The sequence below is a fragment of the Phacochoerus africanus genome, chromosome 7 (assembly GCF_016906955.1).
Source record: "Phacochoerus africanus isolate WHEZ1 chromosome 7, ROS_Pafr_v1, whole genome shotgun sequence".
In the NCBI taxonomy this organism is placed as follows: Eukaryota; Metazoa; Chordata; class Mammalia; order Artiodactyla; family Suidae; genus Phacochoerus; species Phacochoerus africanus.
This window is the reverse complement of record NC_062550.1, coordinates 58,411,703-58,436,918: the sequence shown is the minus strand read 5'-3', so window position 1 is coordinate 58,436,918 and position 25,216 is coordinate 58,411,703. Positions and strand designations below refer to the sequence as shown.

The 25,216-nt window shown below is 36.0% G+C and overlaps 1 protein-coding gene across 1 annotated transcript in view; it reads left to right on the top strand.

The window, feature by feature from the left end:
• PIK3C2G (phosphatidylinositol-4-phosphate 3-kinase catalytic subunit type 2 gamma) overlaps positions 1–25,216 on the top strand; it is a 360,083-nt gene that overhangs the window by 144,066 nt on the left and 190,801 nt on the right. The window contains exons 17-18 of the mRNA XM_047787464.1: positions 3,449–3,542; positions 6,428–6,522. Coding sequence (XP_047643420.1) covers positions 3,449–3,542; positions 6,428–6,522 — 189 coding nt within the window. The remainder of the gene's footprint in view (positions 1–3,448; positions 3,543–6,427; positions 6,523–25,216) is intronic.

Below are 25,216 nucleotides of genomic sequence, written 5' to 3'. Positions count from 1 at the left end.
CTAGACTTTAAGAAAAGAAGGGAGGGTATTCCAAGCAGAGATTACAGTGCTTACAAAGGTGAGAATAAACATAGCATTTTCACAATAAAAATATTAGGAGTTCCCATCGTGGCACTGGTGCAGCGGAAATGAATCCCACTAGGAACCATGGGGTTGCGGGTTTGATCCCCGCCTCGCTCAGTGGGTTAAGGATTCTGTGTTGCTATGGCTGTGGTGTAGGCCAGCGGCTATAGCTCCAATTAGATCCCTAGCCTGGGAACCTTCATATGCTGTGGGTGCAGCCCTGAAAAAAAAAAGGCAAAAAATATATATATACTAATGAGACAGAGCAGTTTATTCAGTATTACAGTAGTAGAAAAATCTAGAATGTTCAGCTAGGCTTGAATATATGAATAATATGGGCCTGAAAGTTTCATTGGAAATAGAAAACAATTTAATGTTTTATGATAAATGAACTAACAAAATAATTTAGGAAATTTTATGAGGTATTACTATGAAAAATGCTGGAGTTCCAGTTATGGCTCAGCAGGTTAAGACCCCAACTAGTATCTGTGAGAATGGGGGTTTGGTCCCTGGCCTCACTCAGTGGATTAAGGATCTGGGGTTGCTGTAAGCTGTGGTGTAGGTCACAGATGTGGCTATGATCCCCTCTTGCTGTGGCTGTGGCGTATGCTGGAGGTTGCAATTCTGGTTCGACTCCTAGCCTGGGAATTTCCATACGTCATGGGTGTGGCCCTAAAAAGAAAAAAAAAAAAATCCTAATACTAGCATGAGATGATTATGGCCTATCCCAGATAGTTGCAGAAGAAATTGAAAGGAAGCATAGATGCTAGAGCCATTAGGATAGAAAAATCAGAACTTGGAAACTAATGAGATGTAAATATAAGAGACTGCCAGGAATTTCACAAACTTAGTTAACTGTGCCTGGACAGGGATTCATAAATTAATGAGCTCACCTCAACCATTTGTATAGAATCCCAAAGAGAAAGACATGATGACTCAGCAGGGGGCTAGAGAGTGGCTGGAACACCTTCACCAGTAAGTTGATGCTTGAACTTTGACTTCAAGGATGAATAGAATTTCACCAGATGGAAAGGGGAATTTTTAATGAAGAGAGCAGGGAAGGAGAAAAATATTACCATTAAAATTTCAGACCTCCATTACTGGAGAAAAATGGTAACACAGACTGCAGGACAGAAGTCTGGTACTAGAGATGTTTTAGGTGGAAAGATAATTAATTCAGTTTAGATGTCTCTCAAATAAACATGTGAAGGGTGTCTGCCAATCTAATGATAGGGACACATCTGTGAACAAAATAGGCAAAAATTTTCTGCTTTCAAGTAGTTTACATTCTAGTGTTTGGAAATAAATACATAATTAGAGGTTCAGTGTTCCCCAAAGAGTTTTGTTGTGATGTTTGTTTTCTATTTTTCTTCTTTGTTGTCTTTCACATCAATAAGATAGACACACAAGAAAGCGTGGATGACTAGTATCTGGCCTAAATCATTACTTAGACAATGAAATGTACCAAAATAAGTATTTCTTCTGAGACTTATTGTCCTCAAACTGACCTTCATGTCTACAAGCCACAGACAAATGGTTTAGTAATTGAGAGCAATAAATTAGAGTCAATCACATTTAGTTAGGAGAAAATAAAGTCTTAGTGTGCTAAAACAAGCTGACCTTCTTTCAGCTTTACATTTTTATTACATCCTTTCTACTCTCCATCTGTGCTTGATGTTATGCTAAGGTCTTCTGACCTTAGCAGTACTTCATGAGATGTGCCTGGACTACAGTTCTCACTAGGTCTCCTTGCTAGAATGTTTGTAAGGAGAAAATTATGGAAAAGTTCGCAGGTCAGAAATAAGGGTTTTGAATGGCTAACCTTGGAAGTGAAATTCTTATTGCCATTAAAAATGCTCAGTTTAAATGAAGGGAAAATATGTAACCTGTTTAAGCCTTACATTTCAAACTGCTATCAAGGACAGTTGAGAAATACTAAGCAATGCCATTTTTTCCTTTATGCTGTAGCTGCATAGTATCCATTTCACCCTTCAGTAACCTGACATGCTGAAAAGAGACTGAGCATTAAAGACTAAAGTTTTCTGACCTCCACAATATTGGGAGCCAATCTTTAGAGCTCTCACCTCACTGGTTGAAGAGTGTTCCGTTAGTTCCCATACAAAAGGTTTTGGGGGTTTTGTTTATTCGCTTTGTTTTTACATGAATTACTGTTTTAAATTATGTGCATTGTTTTTTTTTTTTTCTTTTCTTTTTTGGCCTCACCCACAGCATATGGAAGTTCCCAGGCCAGGGATTGAATCCAAGCTGAGCTGTGACCTATGCCACAGCTACAACACCACCAGGTCCTTAATTTACCATGACAGGCTGGGGATTGAACCCACGCTGCCAGAGACATTGTTGGATCCTTAACATACTGCACCACAGCAGGAACTCCTATGTGCATTAATTTTTTAGGACTTGTTTAAAACTAATTACTCTTACCAATGCCCTTGTTATATCTATGAATCATGTCAAGCAGTGTGGTGTCAAAGTTATCTTTGGCACTTCCCAGGAGCTCAGAGATAATTGAATCCAATTCTTCTGATGGAGCAAGATGATGGCAATCAGAGGAGCCCATCTGAGGATAAATTTTCCTTGGAACACAGTTGTCCCTCAGTATCCTCAAAGGATTACTTCCAGGACTCCTTCAGATACCAAAATGGGGATGCTCAAGTCCCTTAAATAAATTTGCATCATAGTACAATCCACCCTCTGTATCCACAGATGTGAAACCTGCCAATATGGAGGGTGAGTGTAGGGTTTCAAATACTAATTACCTTCATAAATTTATGAAGGTAACAAACTTTTAATGTGTCTAGTTGGTGCTAAATCTTACAATAGGCATGTGCAGTCCAAAAATGATTAAGGTACAGTTACCCTCAAGAACTTAGTCTAGTAAGGTTTAGCAGTATTATATTATTTGTACTTTTCTATTGTAATACACTCTAGATTTCTGGTTTTCATGATCATTTGGCAAAAACTCATTTAAATATATTACCTCTCATTTTTAGCCATATAAGCCATCAGGTCTCCAGCTGGTAATAATTTATCTAACAAATATATGGCTAAATAATAAGCAGATTTTTTATACTATTTTAGAAAATATTTTAGATATACGATAAATTGCATTTTATAAGCAGGTAAGCTGGCAAGAATCTGTCTTAAACCCACATTTCCAAGGTCTAGTCAAAAGAACTTTGTACTGCAGTCCACAGGAGAGTACAGAAAATGAAAAAATAGCAATTTTTTGGTGCTAATGATTAACCTGATGGTGAAATTATTTTGTCTAATGCAATGGAGTGAAATTAATTCTCTATTTTCTTAATATTTTCATGCATTACTTTATACTATTAACAGCTTAATAGATGTATTTACTTTGTATTAGTTTTCCAGATCAAGAAATTCGTAGAGTGGCAGTTCAACAATTAGACAACCTCTTGAATGATGAACTACTGGAATATCTCCCACAGCTAGTTCAGGTAAGAACAGCAAAGTTGCCAAGGGATTCCAGGATTTTAACCAATAATTCTCTAAAACAGTTCACAGTGAATCAACAATCGACTACATAAAAGTGATAATTGCATCTTGGCTAGCCAAAGGGCTAAATTATAGCTCATATGTCAATATGGGTACTGCAGGCATTCACTAGTCAAAACTGGTAGTTACAAAAAAGATATAGAAATGCCAAAAGAGAAAATTTTTTTTAAAAAATGACTTCACTTATTAATTAGAACAGAGAAAAAGTAGAAATGCTTGAGATGAAAATATCTGTATTTGACTGCATGTAAAATAATAAATACTTAACCAAATAAGTGTTATGTAGAAAATAGTCATTTACTGGGCAGCTGCTCATTATATTTTCCTTGCTTTTCCTCTATCCTAATATTAATTATAAATCTTATAAAAGTAGTTTCTCATAACCAAATTCTGCTGCCAGATAGTACAGTTTTATGACAACATCAAATATCACAATATTGGAGTAATTTTGGAAAATAATATAAATTTATGTAGAAATACGATCAAGAACTGATTTAGGCTGAATATTTTGAAATATAAACAAGTACACATTTTACAAATGTTCATGTATATGACTGAATATCCAAAATACAAACAATAATTTTTTTCCAAGTTAATTGTATACTGAATGCTGCATAGCATAGGTCTAAAAGAGTCTTTGTGTTTTTCTTTTCTTTTGTTTTGCTCATAACACAGAAGTTTCCTTATCTGAAAGGCCAGATTGCAGTTACAAGTTACTTCAAATGCCAGGTGCCTCGGGCTTTGAATTGAAGACAGGAGATCCTGAGACTGAAGTGGGGAGCCTCTGTTAATACCCTTGAATGTTACAGTACTTTGCAAACAGAATCTTCACTTCTCTGAAGGCCTCCTAATGAGAGAGCTGGTTTAGAAGTAGGAGTTCCCAATGTGGTTCAGTGGTAATGAACCCAACGAGTATCCATGAGGACGTGGGTTCGATCCCTGGCCGCGCTTAGTGGGTTAATGGTCCTGAATTTCCATAAGCTGTAGCATAGGTTGCAGATGCAGCTCGGATTTGGTGTTGCTGTGACTGTGATGTAGGCCAGCAGCTGCAGCTCCGATTCACCTCCTAGCCTGGAAACTTCCTTATGCTTTAGGTACCACTCTGAAAAGCAAATAAATAAAGTAAATAATAAAAATAAATAAAAGGAAAGCTAAGAGAAGAATGGAAGTAAGTTCTGAGACATCTCTCTTCCTCATATGCTCATAGAATATGTTCACTATAAGTGTATAAATGCAATTCATGGTCTAGTCAGTCCAGTATCAGCATGAAGTTGAAGAAGGCCGTAGATGCACTTGAAGACAAACATGCATTATAGTCTTTGTACATTCAGACAGCATAGGGAGTTTATGCAAATTTGCTGAAATCATCTTTGACATTCTCACACTTTGGGAATTTATAAACATTCCCATCCTTGAGGATGATTAGCATACTGGGCTATTTCCTCAGGTATTTGTTGAATGAGTGTTGTACCCACTTTTTTCTGCTGTCTGTACTGTGATGTAAAACTCACAGTGGCTCAAACTCTGTGTTTGTGTGTGTGTGTGTGTGTGTGTGTGTGTGTGTGTGTGTGTGACTTAACTTATTGGACAATAAATGGTAGAAATTTTGCTTCTCAAGCAGGAATGAGCATTTTTAGGAAGCTAGGAAGAAAACCTGGGGCCCAGATACTGACTGCTGATGGTGAAGTCCCTGTGGAATACAGGTGGAGGTCTAAATTACATCTCTAAGGGTATTAAGGCTTGCTACTGCTGCCTATGTTTTCTACCAGGTTAGGAATCCTAGAAAACGTTAGAAAGGTGTTTATAATGGAGATGAAGAATGGCAAATTTGAGTATGGGTGGCTTATAGTGGCAAAAGTCAGCTTTGAACTCTGTAAGTAAAACTTCAGTCTACAGGTTAATACTCAGTTGATAATTCCAGTTAAGACTTTGAGGAGTTCCCGTCGTGGCGCAGTGGTTAACGAATCCAACTAGGAACCATGAGGTTGCGGGTTTGATCCCTGGCCTTGCTCAGTGGGTTAACGATCCGGCGTTGCCGTGAGCTGTGGTGTAGGTTGCAGACGCGGCTCGGATCCCGCGTTGCTGTGGCTCTGGCGTAGGCCGGTGGCTACAGCTCCGATTGGACCCCTAGCCCGGGAAGCTCCATATGCCGCGGGAGAGGCCCAAAGAAATAGCAAAAAGACAAAAAAAAAAAAAAAAGACTTTGAGTGTGTGTTTATTTCATCTCCAAAAGAGGAGAAACATCTATTGCTTAATAATGCCTTTGTGTGTGTGTGTCTTTTTCGGGCCACACCCATGGCATATGGAGGTTCCCAGGCTAGGGCTCTAATCAGAGCTGTAGCTGCCAGCCTATGCCACAGCCATAGCAACGCCAGATCCTTAACCCACTGAGGGAGGCCAGGGATCGAATCCTCAACCTCATGGTTCCTAGTCAGATTCTTTTCTGCACACCATGACACGAACTCCAGTATGCCATTTTTATATCCAAGACACTTGTTCCTATTATTTTTGTGTGTGTGTGTGCCATTAGTGTCCACCTAGGCATGGCTGAAGTCCATCAACCACCTGCTCTTATTTATTATCCTCTGATACTAAAGCAGAGATAAGAAAAGGAGGAAAACTATACAAACCCAGATTGTATGATATGTGTGTGCTCTGTTATTAGTTATACACCAGCTAATAAAGCTATCCGTATAATATTAACATTCTGTTAAAATGTTTATGCTGTTTTCTGCCAGTCTATTCTCAAGCCTCTCAGGTCCTTCTTTATTCTGCTATAATTTTGCTACTGAGGAAAAAAAAAAAGTAATTGTATCTCTTATTTCAGGCTGTCAAGTTTGAATGGAACCTTGAAAGTCCTCTAGTGCAGCTCCTGTTACACCGCTCATTGCAAAGCATCCAGATTGCCCATCGTCTTTATTGGTAAGATTAACCAAAATAGATTAGGACGCCTTCTTTATTGTCTTCTCTCTGTGCAGCAATTTTCCCTTGTAATTGATACTAACTCCCTCTTAAAATTTAGCCAAATTTGAGTCTCTGTCAAGGTTATTCCTGTTTGAAAGCATTCCCTTCAGAGTATGGGGCTAGCTTAAGATGAAATTCCCATTTGCAATTTCCGTGACTACAGAAATTTTTTTTTTTTCTATATACCACAAGCACCTAGGACAGGACTTGGCCCATGACAAACATTCAATAAATTACTAATGAATGAATGAATAGAATGAAATTGGGCCCAGCTGGGCACATGCAGACTCACAACAGAAGGGGGCAGAAAAGGGCTATTGAGCAGTCAGTCGGTCTTCATGCCAAACAGCTGGCAAGGCTAAAGCTCTTTCAGGAGATTGGCCCAATCAGATACTAGGCAATGAATATCACTAGTGAAGTCAAAACTGGATTGGAGGCAGAATGTGAGCGGAAGTCATGGACTAACCTGAGTCAGGAATTACGGCCTAAAAAACAAGCTGATGCAGTGTCTGTCGGACCTGCTGGAGAGCAACAGAGTGAATTACGGCAATGGTGTCTCGGACCATGGGGCCTTGTTCAAGGTGGCCCATTGTGTAAAAGGACTATACGAGCTTTAATATGCTACCCATGAATTGAAATGATGTGAAATCTGCCTATTCATTTTCTAAACAATATACCCTAAACTTTTCTTATCTAGAATTTTGGGACCATTTCTCAAATCAGGGGCTACTCTAAAATAAAGCAAAATGACATGGAAATTTCTCATCATGGGATTTAAAGTCACATGTATCCCACCTCATCTCCCCTTGGAAATAGTCTCCCTTATGCCTGAAATTCTCTTATTAGCAAGTCAATCCTTTAGGTTAAATATTGTTCCCTCCAGAAATTCTCTTCTAATATGAAATATATATATTCAGATACATATATACACACACACATATATGTGTATTCAGACACACACACATATATAGATATGTATTCAGAACATAATGCTTATGATGAGTTGGTTTATTCTCTGTCCATTTATATGACAAATGTTGAGATGCTAGATGCTCTTGACCTATTAAGGATAGACTAGGAAGGTCCTTGCTAAAGAAGCTCACAGGGTAACACATTGGCACCCAAACAGCAGAAAAAAGCCCATGGCCTATGTGGCAAGGGCAGAGTAGAAGGAGGGAGCTAACAACAGATTCTGTCCATTTTCCAGTTTTGCCCATGACCTGTTCCAGATATAACCACAGGGCAGAGAGGCAAGGCTGGCCAGCAAATAAATTAAAAAGCCTAAATTGTGCTCCCATTCTGTCAGAGTTAAATACTGACATAGGCATACAAATGAATACACAAAGGAGGTAAATGTTCTCTCTGCTTTAATGTCTGCAATTCTCCCTAAAGTGAGAGTAAAAAGCTGTACTTTAGAGAGTTATTGCAGTGTAATAGAGCACGCATGATACAGAATCAATAAGAGGTTTTAAAGCCTCAATCCTTTACCTTCCAGAATCATTATATTGCTACTAATTCACCTTTTTACCTTTAGAAGTAATAAATAGTAAATTATTGCTTCACTTTTTTGTAAAGAGAAGATATATCTTGCTGTTATTTAATATTGATCTGTTATAATCATCTTTCACCCTGTCATTCTCAGAAAAGTATTCACCAGATAAAATCCTGACAATAAGCAATTCACTAAACTAACAATGGCTTTTCTCTACTCTACTCCTGAAAAGAAAAAAAAAAAAGTGACAGATATTTGTAAGAAAGTTTACATTTTACGTAATAATCTGTAAAATTCATTAGCACAGTTTTCTAGTTAAGGTGTAATATAGGAACAGTTGGTTTTTTTCTGTTTTATTTATGTTTTATGTGATACAGTTTTTATGTAGTTCCCTTAATTAAGTTTTTTAAGAGACAATATAATTTTTTTTTTTTTGGTCTTTTTGCCATTTCTTGGGCCGCTCCCGTGGCATATGGAGGTTCCCAGGCTACGGGTCCAATCGGAGCTGTAGCCGCCAGCCTACGCCAGAGTCACAGCAATGCAGGATACAAGCCGCGTCTGCAACCTACACCACAGCTTCCGGCAACACCAGATCCTTAACCCACTGAGTGAGGCCAGGGATCAAACCCGCAACCTCATGGTTCCTAGTCGGATTCTTTAACCACTGAGCCACGACAGGAACTCCAGACAATATAATTTTAAGTTATTTTCTAATGTCATTTAAATCTTATTACTCCTATTACATAATACAAAAATGCAATCTGATACAAATTCCTACCACAGATCAGTGCAATAACTAGGTACAGAGCTCTACCTTAACTTTATGCCTAGTTTAAATTATTTTCCCTTTAAATTCTTCTATTTTGTTGAAAAATGAAGAGTTGTAAAAATGAACATTTTGTATATACATACTAACCTCAAATGTTGGAACTCAGACATTTGGCCTTTGGGAACTAAATTTTCTAATCCATTCTCAATTTTTCATTATAATAGCCACATGCAATTACATCACTGCTTCCTTAGATAGTTATCTGGTTTTCTTGTAATATCAGTTCTTCTCTGTCATAGCTGTTGCTAGATATTTGGGTTAAGGCCTTGAAAAACAGCATTATACTGCTTAATATTTGTTGTTTCTCAATGAATAAGAGCAGGAAAAAGATCTGGATTGACACCAGGGAATAGGAACATATCAGCACATTGGTGGTACTGGACCCAGATAAAGAGAGAGAATCAGAGCATCATCTTGAAGGTACTTTAAGGTGAAAATGTCTTTGACCTCAGCTCTTGTACACACTGCCAATGGCAGTTATTAATATTTTGTATACTTCTGTTTATTTTCCATACTCTGGGCTGCAAATAACAGAAAATCCTGATTCAGCTTGTTTAACTGATACCAAAATACTATCTCACCCAACAAAAAGTTTGCCAGTAGAGTGGTCCTGGAATTTGTTATTGCAGCAACTCCTGATTTTGTTATAAACCCAGTTTCTTTGATATTTCTGCTCTGCCATCCTCAGTGTGTTGTCTTTAGTCTGTTTCACATTGTAGTTACAAGACTGCCATGGTTGATATCACTCCCATACATGACACTATGCAGCAAAAGAAAAAGAGTCGATCCTTCTCCAACAAGAAAAGTTTTCTATAAACCCCATAGAAGAGTTAACTTGTTATCATTGCCTAATTAGATGACAACTGGGTGACTTGACCTCTCCAACTGATTTAGAATGTTGGGAATATATCCCCACCTGGTAATCTTTTCAGAAGATTTTGATATTTGAACAAAATCAAATTCTTTATTCAGGTGTGAAGGGGAAAACAGATTTAGTACAGATAAAACCTTATGTTCCCTTTCTGGACTGACCATCCATCCTTAACACAGAACATTGCACATAGTATGTATAGCTGGTACTCGACAAATACCTCTTGAATGAATTTTATAAAATAATCATACCACATTCATTTGTACTACCTACAGGTTAACGTACCTTGACTATTGTACTTAGAACAGCAGGCAATCGAAACAAGTTATATTATGCTAAATATAAAGAGTTCATTGCAGTTATGACAATCACTTCAGCTCCTTTTGAAAAATAGACCCCTCTTGCTCTGGAATTGGGGGAATTTGAGTTAAATGATTACAGAAAAATGTGATAGTCTGAAATAAATGTTTTTGAGGAGGTATCAGGTGTTAATACCAATTGAATCTATAGTATGAGGAGCATTTACTGAGTTACCTATGCTGCATCTTAAAACCCTGATTAAAAATGAAAGGTTGTAACTAGTGACTTGGCAAGAAATGTTTTATGGGGAAACCTTGCCAACCAGCCAATTACTATCTTTTAAAATATAATTTTCTGCATTGAGACTCTTTATGAGCTTTGAGAATTACTGTACAGTTTCTGATTTTTGCTGGCTCCTATACTCTCCAGTTTTTTGTTTGTTTGTGTATATATTTGTTTTTCTGGACTGTAAAGATTTTTAGTTCTTTCTGTTTTGTATCAGTTATTAAATCTTTTATTTTCAGGCCCTATTTTACTTTCTATCTTTGCTCATCAAAAGATCACTCTTTGAAGACTGAATGGAGATTTTTCTTGCTTTTCTTCTAACTCAATTTTCTATTTCGCTGTGTGTAATTATTGTAGTTACAACAGAAAGGCAGTTCTTTATTTTCCTTATCTAAAGAGCTTCATATGTGTTGCTTTCATTTGCAACAAAATCCAGACTTGGATATTTCAATCAAATATTTGTCATGTTTAGTAACTTAGAATTCTTGTTCTTGTTTTGGCATGTATGACTCATTTTTGACCAAAGATAAGTGAACAGCTTGCACAAACAATGCTTGTCTTCAGATTTGACAATCTGCCAGCTAACCAGTCTTGATAGAATGTCAAATAATTGGTATATCTTGCTTGAGTTTAGTCATCTGAAATTGTTAAAGACAGGAATCCTAATGTATATATCACTTTCCTTTTTAAATTAGGCACTGTGAATATATGTTTCCTAAGGTGCTGTAAATGGCATTAATTTACCAAAATGATAGAACTTCTATTATTTTCTTCCAAGTAAAATTTATCGTCATTTTTTAGAGAGGCTGCTGCTCAGTAAACTATTGACATAGATTGATGACTGAAAATATCATAAGACTTAATCTAGAGCTTCAGTTACTAGATGTCATGGGGACAGCTGCACAAGCAGACCAATGGACTTCAGTGAACAGAGACAGGAAAGTGCGTAAGAAGTGTTTTGAGAAAAGAGAGTATTATGTTAGTCATTGTTCTTTCATTCATCTATCTGTTCTCCAAGTTTTATTGCATGTATGTTATATACACAATTTATAGCTCTTTTGTAAAAAGGCTGGAAGATATAAATAAATTATAATGAACATGGTTTAAGCCATATGGTTTTTTAAGCCCTTCTAGCTATTTTAGGCAATTACTACAGATGCTAGAGTTTAGTTTTCAACTCTGTTGTCTCAACACATTAATTATAAACATTTCATTCAATGCTTTTTAAGTCCTCTTTGACTGAACTATTAACTCTAATTCAGTGTATTCATTCACAATTATTTATTCTTGGGAATAGTGTGTCAAGTGTCCAAGGAACCTTTTGCCAGGATCAAGGAACTTAATGAACCGAATTGGTGATCAAATGGTGATTTGGATAACCTTTCCAAATATTCTACTATCCATCCTATGCTATAAAGACTAAAAGAGTAAAGTTTATCAGCTCTAGTATGGCTTTGACTTGAAGAGTATTACTAAAAATTCTAATCATCCAACCCTCTGTTTTTAATATTCTTTTTTGTCATGGCAACACTGCCTTTTGGTAGACAAAGTATGATTAAAGCTAGATAAGATGCTAGTCACTTCAAATACTATCTTATTAATTCAAACAATTCTAATTATCTCCATTTTTCAGATTAAAAAAATAGTACTCAAAAAGGCTAAATATGCAAAGCTACTAAGTAGAAAAGCCAAACTTTGACCCTGTGCCCATCCACTATGACCTGGCAAGCCACATAAATGTTAAAAGACATAATAATAATAAAAGGCAGAAAATATAATAGTAAGAGGACAAGATTTGGAGGAAAACAGACTTGAATAGAAATTCCAACTCAGGTCTCTACTAGCTGAATGGTCTCAGAAAAATTATGTAAACTCCCTGATCTTTTTCATAATCTGTAAAAGAAATAAGATTATGTTAAAGTTGAGATCATATATATCAAGATCCTTAGAATGTATTTGGTACATCTTTAATTATTGGGAAAACCTAAGAATTAATTTAGAAATATAAAATCACAGTTCTCAAGGTTATTTTAATTAATATGTTAATTAATAATTGCATTGAGTTTAGATCTTGGGTTATTGACCTTTTACTCCTCACCCAAACCATTGTTTTTTCTGCATTTTTTTCCAATTCAAATTTATAATTGAAGTTTAATAACTAAATGTGAAATGGGTAGAAGTGGGAACAGAAGAATTACTGTGTAAACAAATTAGTTTAGAGACTTGTTGAAAAAAGTATCTTGAAACATCCCAAGTGTCAGAAAAAGATGGGAATATCTGCATCATTTCCTTTCAGAGAAATTTAACAGACAAAGGAATCTAGCAACATTCACAGATTGCCTGTTGATACATGTTTTTACATTTGAACAGCCAACATCTATATCACTCACATCATTCAACTGGCTGCTAGCACAATTCAGAAGAGATGAGTAAAAATTTTCATCAAAACTGTGGCTATTTTTCAGAGTTATGACTGTGAACTGCAAATGAAAAATTATACTCACTCGAGAAGCTGGGAACTTCAAAGGCAAAAGCTAAAGAACCCCTTACAAGAGAATAGATCACTAAAGCGTTGCTAAACCTACCACGCTAGGAAAGCACTGTAGACCACCTGAGAAAAATAGGCAATCAGTGGTACATCTCATGAAATGGGGAAGGAACTGTGATTGGTGGTTATCTTGGACATTTTCATTATTTAGTCAGATTTTTCAACTTTGAATGGCTCATTCATTTGGTATAAAATGTTAATAAACCTTATTACTGAGCATGTAACTAAAATGCAATAATTTGCTCTTGAAATAAAATAACACCATTTATGCAGGTTTCAGGGTCCTAGCTGCCAATTCCTTCCAATTTGACAATTGGTTACTAACAAGTGAAGACTGGATATTTCTCTTTTCTCTTTTCTTTACCCAGGAGCCTTAGCAAGATCTATCCTGAAGAAACTATTTGTTATTTGTTATTTCTGTATAAACATTAAAGTTAACTCCAACATCTGGGTGGCACAGTATCTCCCACTTTTGGTGTTTTATATTGAAGCAGCTGGTGATCTTTGATATGACACATCAAGCTTTTTTGGTCCTTGGCAATTGACTTAAAATTTTTGAGCCTCCATTTATCATCTGCTAAATAAGAATAAAATACTTACCAAAAGTACCTAGCACAGGATCTGACACCTATAGCTACTCAATAAATATATGTTGAACATATCAATAATTGAAAGAATGGAGATTGTTCTAAGGATGAAATGATATAAAATGACATAATATGCCTTGTACAGCTCCTAGCCAATATTTCTTCTGCCTTTCCTTCTTTTTTATTTTTTAAACAAATGTTATACTTCATTTGTTGGAATATAGCACTCCAAAATGAAGGATTTTATCAGATAGGTGGGCATAAATAAATCTGTAACTCTGGGGTCTAATTCATTCACATTACATCTAAGTGTAAATGGGAAAACTGTGTACATGGGAAGACTTCTGGGACACGATTCCTAGTGTTCTTACCATCCCACATCTTACCACCATTCTGGATGGTTTCATTTCTAAATGGATGGTTCAGCTAAAACCCCCAAACCTCAAGAGCAGTTGACATACTTTTTCACCACTAAAATTTAGCACCTTCACACTTCAGTAACTTCTTTCCATGGCTACATATTAAATCTTGTCATCACTACAAATGGCACCTCATCTGAAGTTTTAAACTCAAAAATCTAATGTATTATTAACTTTTTCACATTTTGACCCATACTAAACCTGAAGTTCAATGTCAGTAAAAACACCACTCCTAACCTCCACCTGTTCTTCAAGCTCATCCAATCACTTATAGTATGACTTAATTTCCTAGCAGATTTCCTAGCCTCTCATTTCTGTATTTGGGTTCATTTCTTCCATCATCCTCTGTGTCTACCAAGTCACTTAAAAAAAGTCTCATGAATCAGTACCCTCCTCTCCATCTCCACTAAACCCTCAGCTTAGGACATCATCATTTCCTAACCAATAATGCTATTGTTTATTATTTAATCAACCCAATTCAATAGTTCTTCATTGTCTATAAGATAAGGATCAGATTCATTAATCCTCTATTACATATAATAACCATGAGATAAATTCTATTTTAATATCAGAAAAGCTTATGCTTCTCCAAAGCAACATGTTTGTTTTTAACACATGAAAATGTTGGCTCTCTTAACTCATGGGGTAATAGTTAATAATTTAGGATCTGTGTCACTATACCTGGATGCAAAACCAGGTTCTACTATTTACTAGGTGTCTGACTTCCAGAAAAGTACTTAACTTTTATAAGATCAGATTTTCTCAGGCATTAAAATTTAGAGTAATAGTATTTACTTTCAGAGGGTTATTGTGAGAATTAATATGACATAGAGACGACAGAGTTGGAAAGCCTTGCGATAGAAAATCTAACCACATGTCAGGCTTATATCTGTAAGAAATGTGAACCTATTCCATAGGAAGACTTATTCATTAAATAGATATTTATTAAACACCTTCCATGAGTTAGGTCATGCTGTAGTCTTCACAGACATGTATACAGACAAAAATCCCTGCCCTTCTTTGTATAACATCTAAGAGAAATAAGATAAATACTCATAAGATGTTGATATGAGCTGGGGGCAGGGGGAAACAATCAGGAAATATAAGAAATACAAGGGTCAAAAAAGAAAAATGGAAATGAACCCAACTAGTATCCATGAGAACATGGTTCGATCCCTGGCCTTGCTCAGTGGGTTAAGGATCCAGCATTGCCATGAGCTGTGGTATAGATCAAAGATGTGGCTCAGATCCTGAGTGTCTGTGGCTGTGGTGTAGGCTAACAGCTACAGCTCTGATTCAGCCTCTAGCCAGGGAAGTTAACATATGTTGCCAGTCCAACCCTAAAAAGCAAAAAAAAAAAAAAAAAAAAAGGAAGAAGGAAAAAAAGAAGTACAAAGTACAAGGGGGTCAGGGGAGCTGCAATTTTAAGATAGAGTAGCAAAGAAAGGCCTTATTAAAAAGTAATATTTGAAAAAAAAAACTCAGTGAAGTATAAAAATGGATTATCTTAAGTATCTAAAAGAAGAGGATATCAGGAGGAGAAAATAGCATATGCCAAGTGTATTTGGGGTACTAGATAAATACCCCAAATGTCAGTGTGGCTGGATTAACTTGAAAAGGGGAAGAATAGTAGGAAATGTGGCCAGCTTGGAAAAGGGTAAAGATGGGGGCAGGTCGGTGTAAAAATGTTGGCACCATTATAAGAATTGTGACTTTATGTGAGATGAAAAGTCATTAGAGGTTTCTGAGAAGGTAAAAGACGTGATTTGGTGCATACACACAACACACACACATACACAGGGATAGAATAGCAAAAGGAGTGGGAAATAGTTGAATTCTGAATTTACCTTTGAAAATGAAGCCAACAGAATTTTCTAATGAATTGGATGAGGAATATAAAATAAATAATTAAATTATGATACCGGAGTTCCCGTCATGGCGCAGTGGTTAAACTAATCCGACTAGGAACCATGAGGTTGCGGGTTCGTATCCCTGCCCTTGCTCAGTGGGTTAATGATCCGGCATTGCCATGAGCTGTGGTGCAGATGCAGCTCAGATCCCACGTTGCTGTGGCTCTGGCGTAGGCTGGCAGCTACAGCTCCGATTAGACCCCTAGCCTGGGAACCTCCATATGCCACTGGAGCGGCCCAAGAAATGGCAAAAAGACCAAAAAAAAAAAAAAGAAGAAGCAGAAGCTTCTGGAGATGTAAAAGATAAGCCAAGTGAGCATGGAATCTTACAACACTTAATAAAGTATAAAGGCAATATGAGCAACTTTGTCAAGTACTGCTAATAGGTTAAATAGCATTGCGATCTGAGTAGCGCCATGGAGGCCAATGGAGGTCACTGACAAAGCAGTTTGCAGTGCAATGGAGTTAAAAAACCTGATAGAAATAGATGCAAGAGGTAATGGAAGGACAATGAGGTCCTGCTGTATAGCACAGGGAACTATATCTAATCACTTGTGATAGAACATGATTGAAGATAATAAGAGAAAAAGAGTGTATATATATATATATGTCTGCCTGAGTCACTTTGCTGTACAGCAGAAATTTATAGAACATTGTATATCAACTATAATTTTAACAAAATTTTTAAAGAGATAATGGAAGGAGAGATATAGAAGGTAATGATTTTAGGAGTTTTGCTGGAAAAGGAGAAAGAAGTGGGATTGTGAAAATAAACATTGTGTTTTTTTTAGAGTGAGAGTAATAACAGCTTTTTTATATACTGGTGGGAAAAATTAAATAGGACAACATTGATGAGACAAAAGAAAGTAGAAATTTTTCTGCTGCAACGTTATTGAGTAATGATAAGGAGTAGAATAACAGGATTAATACACAGGGTTCATACAAAGTAACAGAAAATATGTTGTGAGCCACATGAGAAGTCCTAAAGTAACAGAAAAAATGAAGAGTAGATGGGAACAGGCTGATGGGTAGATGTAGTGGTTCTTGCTTATGGAGTGAAGGAAATACTATCGTCTTTGAATGGGGCAGTTGGTATTAGAGGTTTGAAGACACTAGGCTCACTTGAAATTACTGTTTATAATTTAAAATAGGGACAAACAGCATGCTTGTGTTTTTCTCCCTGCCTAAAAAAGGGTGGGGAGCTGGAGTTAATTTATCATAATATATCATGAAGCATAAGAGGCAAGGAAATTAAAGATATTCATTAGAGAATGTTACCGACCTGAAAACTGGGTTTTCCTCTTGGTAGGTGTCAGCCAAAAGACACAACCAAGCCAGAGATAAGGAGAAGGAAGGATTTATTACTTGCAGCTAACAAGGAGAACACTAGGAATCATTTCCAAAGCAATGTCTCCCTAAATGGCAAAATTGGGAAAGTTCTAAGCTAATGGTACATGCATATTCATGAAGGCGCTTGGGCATCAACATAGTTCAAGCTTTAGTTGATTAAAGTCATGAGGGTCAGAAAAGGTCAACATCGTCATCCCTTAGGTTGCAGTTGATGGGGTGCTTGAGGTCTTCAAGCTAATTTTTCATTAAAGGAGAACTGGGAGTCTTCACAACTGATACATTATCTTTGCTATTTTTTCTTCACTTGCCTGATAACAGTCATTTGATTTTTGCATTCTTTTGTTCCCTTAAGATCATTAGTTATTGAGACCTGTTCAAGGGCAAGCATTGGGGCCAGGCTTAGATCACAGAATGGCTTCTCTTATGTTGAGAAAGCCATGCCTGGTTCTCTTTCTCCAGTAATCCTCTATCATGAACTATGTCTAGATATTCATGTTGCAACAGAACAAAGGGTGGGGAAAAAAAATGTATGCATGTAAGGATAACTTGATCCCCTTGCTGTACAATGGGAAAATTAAAAAAAAAGAAAATATATATATGTATATATATGTATGTATATATACATATATATATATGTATGACTGGGCCACTTTGCTATACAGCAGAGATTGACAGAACATTGTAAATCAATAATGCAAAGTTTAAAATAGTAGATGCAAAAAAATAAAAACAATTTACTTCAAATAAAATTGTAAAAATAAAAAAATAAAATAGATAATAATGATAAACTATGAAATATAAATTATATAAAGAAGGAAGTGAGGACATGAGCTAGGTTAAGGAGAGTAAAAAGAATTGACAAAGTATAGGGACCTGTGTGGACAAAAGATTGTAAGCATTGGGGCTCTAGAAGCTATGAACTGAAAAAATAGAAGGAAATAGGAGGTGGTGGGTGGAGAGTGAGATGCCCGAAATTGAAATTGAGACTACAACTTGGATAATAGCAAGGTCAAGTATAGGACATGGGATTGACTGATGTTGAAAATAGAATCATTTTTAAAAAGGAAATTAAGGAACTGAGAGTCCAGGATACTGAACAGATCATCTATGGGGATAGTGTGTTATTGGAGGGCATGACCAGTGTCGCCAAATGCAAGTTCCTGTGTCCTGTACAGTGAGGCCAATCACACCAAAACAATGGAGTTGGGAGCAGAGAAAGGTTTATTGCAGGGCTGAGGAAGGAGAATTGGTGTCTCATGCTCAAAAGACCAGAACTCTCCCATGGTTTAGGGGAATGAGATTTTTAAAGGCAAAATTTGGGGTGAGGGCTGCAGAGTTTGTGACTTTTTGATTAATTGGTGGTGAGGTAGAAAGGTGGTGCTCCAGGAATCCTGTGCTCAGCCCAAAGTTACCTGGCTGGGGGCCCTAGTTGCTGCACAATTCAAAGACCTAGTGTTATGTAAATCCCCTGAAGAGGAACCTGGACCCAACCCCCTCACTGCACTATTTCTTTACTGAACCTCTTTTGTTTCCACATTCCCTCCCTTCCGTAATATGAATCTGCCTTTGGAATTCAGGGAAGGTCCAGGAGGCTGAAGCCTACTTCCTACAAAGGAGATAAGGGGACTCAAAAAAGCTTCTGTACCCAGGAGGATCCCCCAGGGTCCTACTCAGTTTCATTGGTAACTAAAATCTTTAAGTCATTAGGGCAAGAACATGAGTCAGAATTGCTAAGTTCAGTGGTCGTTGGAGCCAGAAGGAAAGTATTTTAAGATCTAGTGAAAAGCAAAATTTATTTAAGTGACAGAGCATCCTGTGGGGGCAAAAGGGGGGATAAAGAGGGAGCTGGGGGCGGGGCGCACAGGCAGGAGTGGCAGGAAGAGGCAGGTATCAAAGGATATAGTAGAACTCCAAAACGTCAGTCTGAAAAATTATGTAATTTCTAATGTGAACCTAAAGAACGTGGGTTGGAAGACTCCCTCCCTTGGAAGCTGTTGACTTAGAAATTATAAAATAGGCCTCCACTGGCCAGCATTCTTACCCAGAAAACCTCTCTGATAGTTAGGAAAGCTCATCAAGCTGAGAAAGCAATGCAGAAATTGTTTTAAAAAGCATTCCAAGATTGTTTAGAATAACATGCTTATGTCTTTAAGGACAAAGTTTTTTAATTTGTTTTTTGTTTTAAAAATGTTCAAACATTTTTAAAAACAGGGAAAATAGTACCATGACCATGCCCCTCCCCCCCACACACATATACTATCACCAAGTTTCAACACTTATCAAGATTTTGGTACACTTAAGAAAGCATTATTTCATAGATTTAGAATTAGATATGAAAATATTTGAGAAAATTAAACTATATGAATTATTACTACATGTGTACTATGTCATTTTGATTTATTTTTAATATTTAAGAGATATGGCTTATAGAGTAACAGAATAGCCAAGTAATCAATAGGCATGTGATTTTTAAGTTGAAATGGTACTATATAAATAATATAAAATTTTTGAGCAAACAGTGCACCATATTTATAATGTTATGTACAAGATATGATGAGAAATTTTTCCTACCAAGACAGGTTACTGAGCTATGCAAAAAGAAAATTAAATATACAAAATTTATAGATGAAGTTCAAAATGTTTAAGAGTGTTAAGTTTCTAACTGGGAAAACATTAATCAAAGACCCCACCCCCAACCCTCCACCAAAAGAGATTGTTTTTTTTGTTTTGTTTTGTTTTTGTCTTTTTGCCTTTTCTAGGGCTGCTTCCGAGGCATGTGGAGGTTCCCAGGCTAGGGGTCTAATCGGAACTATAGCCGCCAGCCTACACCAGAGCCACAGCAATACGGGATCCGAGCCATGTCTGCGACCTACACCACAGCTCACGGCAACACTGGATCCTTAATCCACTGAGCAAGGCCAGGGACCGAACCCGCGACCTCGTGGTTCCTAGTCGGATTGGTTAACCACTGCACCACGACGGGAACTCCTAAATACTAATTTTTAAAGCCACAACATTTTTTGAAAAATCGTTTCTAAATTCAAAACTGTTTTAAGATACCAGAAGACATATTATTAAGAACACAGTGGGGTTTCCATTGTGGTGCAATAATTTAAGAACCCATGAGGATGTAAATTCAATCCCTGGCCTCGCTCAATGGTTTAAGGATCTGGTGTTGCCACAAGCTGCCATGCAGATGTGGCTTGGATCTGGTGTTGCTATAGCTGTGGCATAGGCCGGCAGCTGCAGCTCAGATTCAAGCCCTAGCCCAGGAACTTTCATATGCCATAGATGTGGCCCTAAAAAGGAAAAAAGAACACAGTGCCTAGCACATAGTAAATATTCATTAAATGCTATTACTTCCCCTTGGCTGCATACACACTTTGTGTCAGAAATTTAGCTGACCTCCCACATGACCTTGTAGCATGAATTCTGAATACCAACGTAACTCCTGGGTCCATTTTTTCTTCTAAACCTTCCCTTTGCATCATGTTTCATATTTAATTTAAATTTTCATTTTACATTGTAGACATAAATACCAGATACATAAATAGAAAAGCATATGAGCCCTTTACATTTGGTCCCTCACTTGCCTTTTCAGCCTCATTTTCCAATATTTGCTCAGTGTATTGATGGTCAGACCATACCCAGCATACTGCTGCCTAGAGCTGCTCTGACCTTCACAACTCTCTGCTATCTAAAGACACTAAAATACTTTAACTTCCCTTTAGTCTGGAAAACTCCTTGGCATTTTCCAATACCCAGTTTAAATATCTCTCTAAATCTTCACCCTTTGCTACAGTCAGTTAAACCTTTCTCTGGATTCCCAAAGGCGTTTTGTTTATGTTACTTATCAAATTATCTGGTAATCAATTGTTTAAAGTCTGTCCTTATAACAGCTCCTTGAAGCAAAGGCTGTATCTTACTCTCCTTAAATCCTTCTAAATGTAACCAGTTCAGCATGATTTCTTTGATTTAGTCAGGAGCTGGTAAATATAAAATATAATCAATGCTCTAAGCACTTGATTTCCTATTATTACATTATTATCTGTTGTTATTATTATTATTTAACTGTTGTGTGTTCTCATAGCATTTTCCCTGGCTAAAATCATAAACTACATGGCTTGGATTGTCCTGAACGGTCACAGTCTCATGTCCCAGCAAACCACTTAAGTTCTGGGCAAAGTGGAGCTGTGGTTTACCCCAAAGTCATAACTAGTATGTATCCAGGCCTTATATTGATGGTGTCTGGGACTATGTTAAGTATTTTACCAGTATTAACTAATTTAATCCATATAATAGCTCTACCACTAGATACTATTGTTATCCCCACTCTACAGATAAGAAAATTGAGACATTAAGCTATATGCTGAACTCACAAAACTGTTAGTGGTAGAATGAGATTTGAATCAAGCAGTCTGACTCCAGACCTCCCCCTCTTAATGCTAATTAAACCATGTTGCCTCCCATAGTCTGAGAAGTATTATCAGCCATTCCTTTCACCACCTCTACATACTAGAGGACTTAACATGTCTTCTACCAGTACCGTTGCCAAATGAAATGCAAGATGTGTAGCTAAATTTGAATTTCAAATAAACAATGAATAATCTTTAGTACAAGTTTATCCTATACAGTATTTATCCCATAGTTATGCTAAAAAATATTTGTTGTTTATATGAAATTCAAGTTTTACTCAGCGTTTCAAACATTCATTTTCTAAACCTAGCAACTCTATGGCTACTCTTTCTGTAAGGTAAGTGTTATTTTCATACATGAAGAAAATTAAGCCTCCAAAAAGTTAAGTATTTTTTATTCAAAGATGAAAAGCTTTGGGATGTTTTCATGAATGTCTACCTGATACATTTATTTCAATTAATGTATGAGAGTTCACTCTTCCAATTACACAGTGGTTTCTTTATTGAATTTCTGACCTATATATTAAATAACCACCCATATCTAAGACTAGGATTCAAAATTGTTATTTCCCCAGAATGCTTAGTTGGCTTGCTCATTGACTGAACTACTCATTCACATAAATAACTGTGGCTGTGCTTATTTATTTTATGTATGCCACAAACTCAAAATCACTTATGGTAAAGAAGTCCAAGATTTTCCAAGGATACAGCAAAGGACAAACTATTGGAGCAGATAATAAAGACAAAATAAAAGCATGAGAACAGTGTGCTAAAGACAAATGCATTCTAGAGATGCAGGTGTCAAGTGTAGCAATGCAGATTGTTCTACTTAAACCCCTGACTCAACTGTTCTTTAAGCTTTGTTTTCTTTTAATCTTTACTTCTGCTATGCATTTTATTATTCAAATGAAGCTATAAAAATGTAAAACTTTAAGTAAACAAAATTTTAATTCAGTAGTGGGACTGAATACCAGTTTCCATTAAAGAGAAAAAAAAATTTGACCACATATCTAAAGCATTTAAGATATGTACTCTGTTAGTTTAGAAATAACAGATTCGGATTTAATATATGATCTATTTTAGCATAACAACATTTAAATAAAAGCTATATTAAAATGAATGGTCATAGTTGCTTTGTGTTAACTGATAATATTAACCCCCAAACTGTGAGAAGCAATTGTATTCATCTCACTCAGAGACATTTAATGATACTACTGAGTATGAAGCACTGTAAAATAAGCAGTGGACCGGTTTTTAAAATATGAGTATTATTGCCTGTCTTTGAGAAGTTTATATTCTTTCTTGAAAGAATAAGTATAAACAAGCAATTAAATCTGAAATGATAAAAGAATATTTATAAAGGAATGTATCACGATAATTGTAAGATAATTATAATAACCATTAAGTGAATGGAAAATAAAAGTGACTTCAGGGTTAAGTGATGTTAGTTGAGATGAAATCTTGGAAGAAAGGTCTTGACACTATGTTTCAAGGAGGCTATGGATAAGGATAAACTGAGTAGATTCCAAGATCCTCATAAAAAGACACCGGCTGAAATGAGAAAGGAGTGGCCAGATTAACTTTTTGAAACTGGGCTCAATGTAGGAAAGAAAGAGTACCAAGTTACAGCACTATAATTCTTCAGCTGTTACCAACTACATTCACAGTTGACTAAACTATCTAGCAATACTTCTTTTCAAATGACAAGAAAAGCTACATGTCTTTTTGTACTTAACATTTTCAAATAGAAGTGAGTTAGAACCAAATAATTCAGGCTACAAGTTTCTATGTATGGTCAGTATGTTAATTTTTATTTTGGAATCACTACCTGAAACTCCATCTCACAAATTGAGAAATCGAATTAGTATTCAGAAATCGATATTGTAATTGCTCTGTGTGTTGTGCTGTCTCTGTGTGTGTATATATAAATATGTGTGTGTATTTTTTCATAAGTAATAAAAGGAAATATATACTTATATATTTAACATTTTACTTTTGTTCAGTGTTATATGATTATATTTTACTTTTATTTCATGTGCTGTTATGGTTTTAAAAAAGTTTCTGTTCATTACGCAGCACATTGGAAATAAAAAACATTTTTTGAGTCATTTCCTTGTTTAATTTAGGGGACTTCTGAAGAAAATGTTTATTACCCTTTTGTTTCCGTAAGCATTGGAAAATTATTCTATATGTAGTAGTAGAAATTCTATTGTTAAAAGTTGGAATTTTGGTTAAAAACCAAGAAAAAAGCAAACTAGAAGCAAAATAAACAAAAATTCATTTCATGGCAAATTTACATTATATTATGATTATAACAAGAAAATGAAGAATTGCTAAATCAAAATGTATAACTACTAAAGTCTATTCCTGATTTCTTACAGTTCAAAAATTATAATAATTGTACATATCATCTCTAATCATTTGGGCATATGAAATATCCATGAGCTCTCTTAAAGTAGGACAGACAGTAAGGCTTGGATGGGAAATATTTTAGAATATAATGACCTTCTCTTGGCCACCCAAGAACTGTTTATTTACATAGTTGCCATTTCAGCATTCCCAGTTCATGAAGCATTATATAACTATGAAAATATTCACACCAGGCCTGACTTCTCTTCACAACTCTCATTTGTATTGAATGTATTTCATCTGATAGGAAACAAATACCAGCTTTCATCTTGTCCATCAGAGAGTACCAAAGCACTGTTCTCTTTCAAAATGAATACAGAAATGAATCCATGAATATAAAAGCTCCCATTCTGGTAAAATCTATACACAAATTCTCCAAATACGTTATAAGCCATCTTCTTTCTATGACATTATATTTGACCTTCAATCTGCCTTCTTGGAATGACCTCTTGAGTCATAATCTTTACTTCCTGATCACAATCTTCCCCAGTTCCATTGATAATATGAAGTCTTACTTGAACAACTCCAATCTCAAGAGTTTCTAGCTCTGCTGAAATCTTATATAATGTTTTGTCTTTATCAATCATTTTATATTTGTTTTAGTCTTGTATGTAGGCCTACGTCTTATGAATACTCACTCTTTGCCTGATACATGTAGCAAATGCTGATCAATGTTTTTATTGAGGTGGGATAGTGGTTCTGATATTTCCTAGCTGCATGATCTTAAATTCTCCTGACCTCGGTTTCCACAGTGTAGAATGGGAGTAATGATGGCTAGGTCCTGCGTATACTAGTCAATAATGGTGGTGTTCCTGTTGCCACTGTTGATGACAATGATAAATATGACAATTTCAACAATGAGTGCTTTTTCTTAAATAATTTTTCAGTGTGCTTAAATTGATTAGACCTTTTATGCCACATGATATGAATGTTTTCATTTTTTATTTTTATTAAAAAGACTTCTCTCAGTCCACTTGTTTCATCCAAAATCCAAAGAATTTATTCAGGTTATGTTCTAAGCTTGATATGTTCATGAAAGCTCTCTAGTAAAGTAGATGGCTTTTTTATAATTTTATTACATTTATGGTCAAAACTAATTATTATCCATATTTAAATCTATATAGTACTGCCAAAAACAAAGACTGCCATAAAAAAGGTCAGTGAAAAGGAATTGAAGTCCAGACATATACCAAATTATCTTCAATAATTTAGTAGATTTTTTAAAAAATAAAAAGAA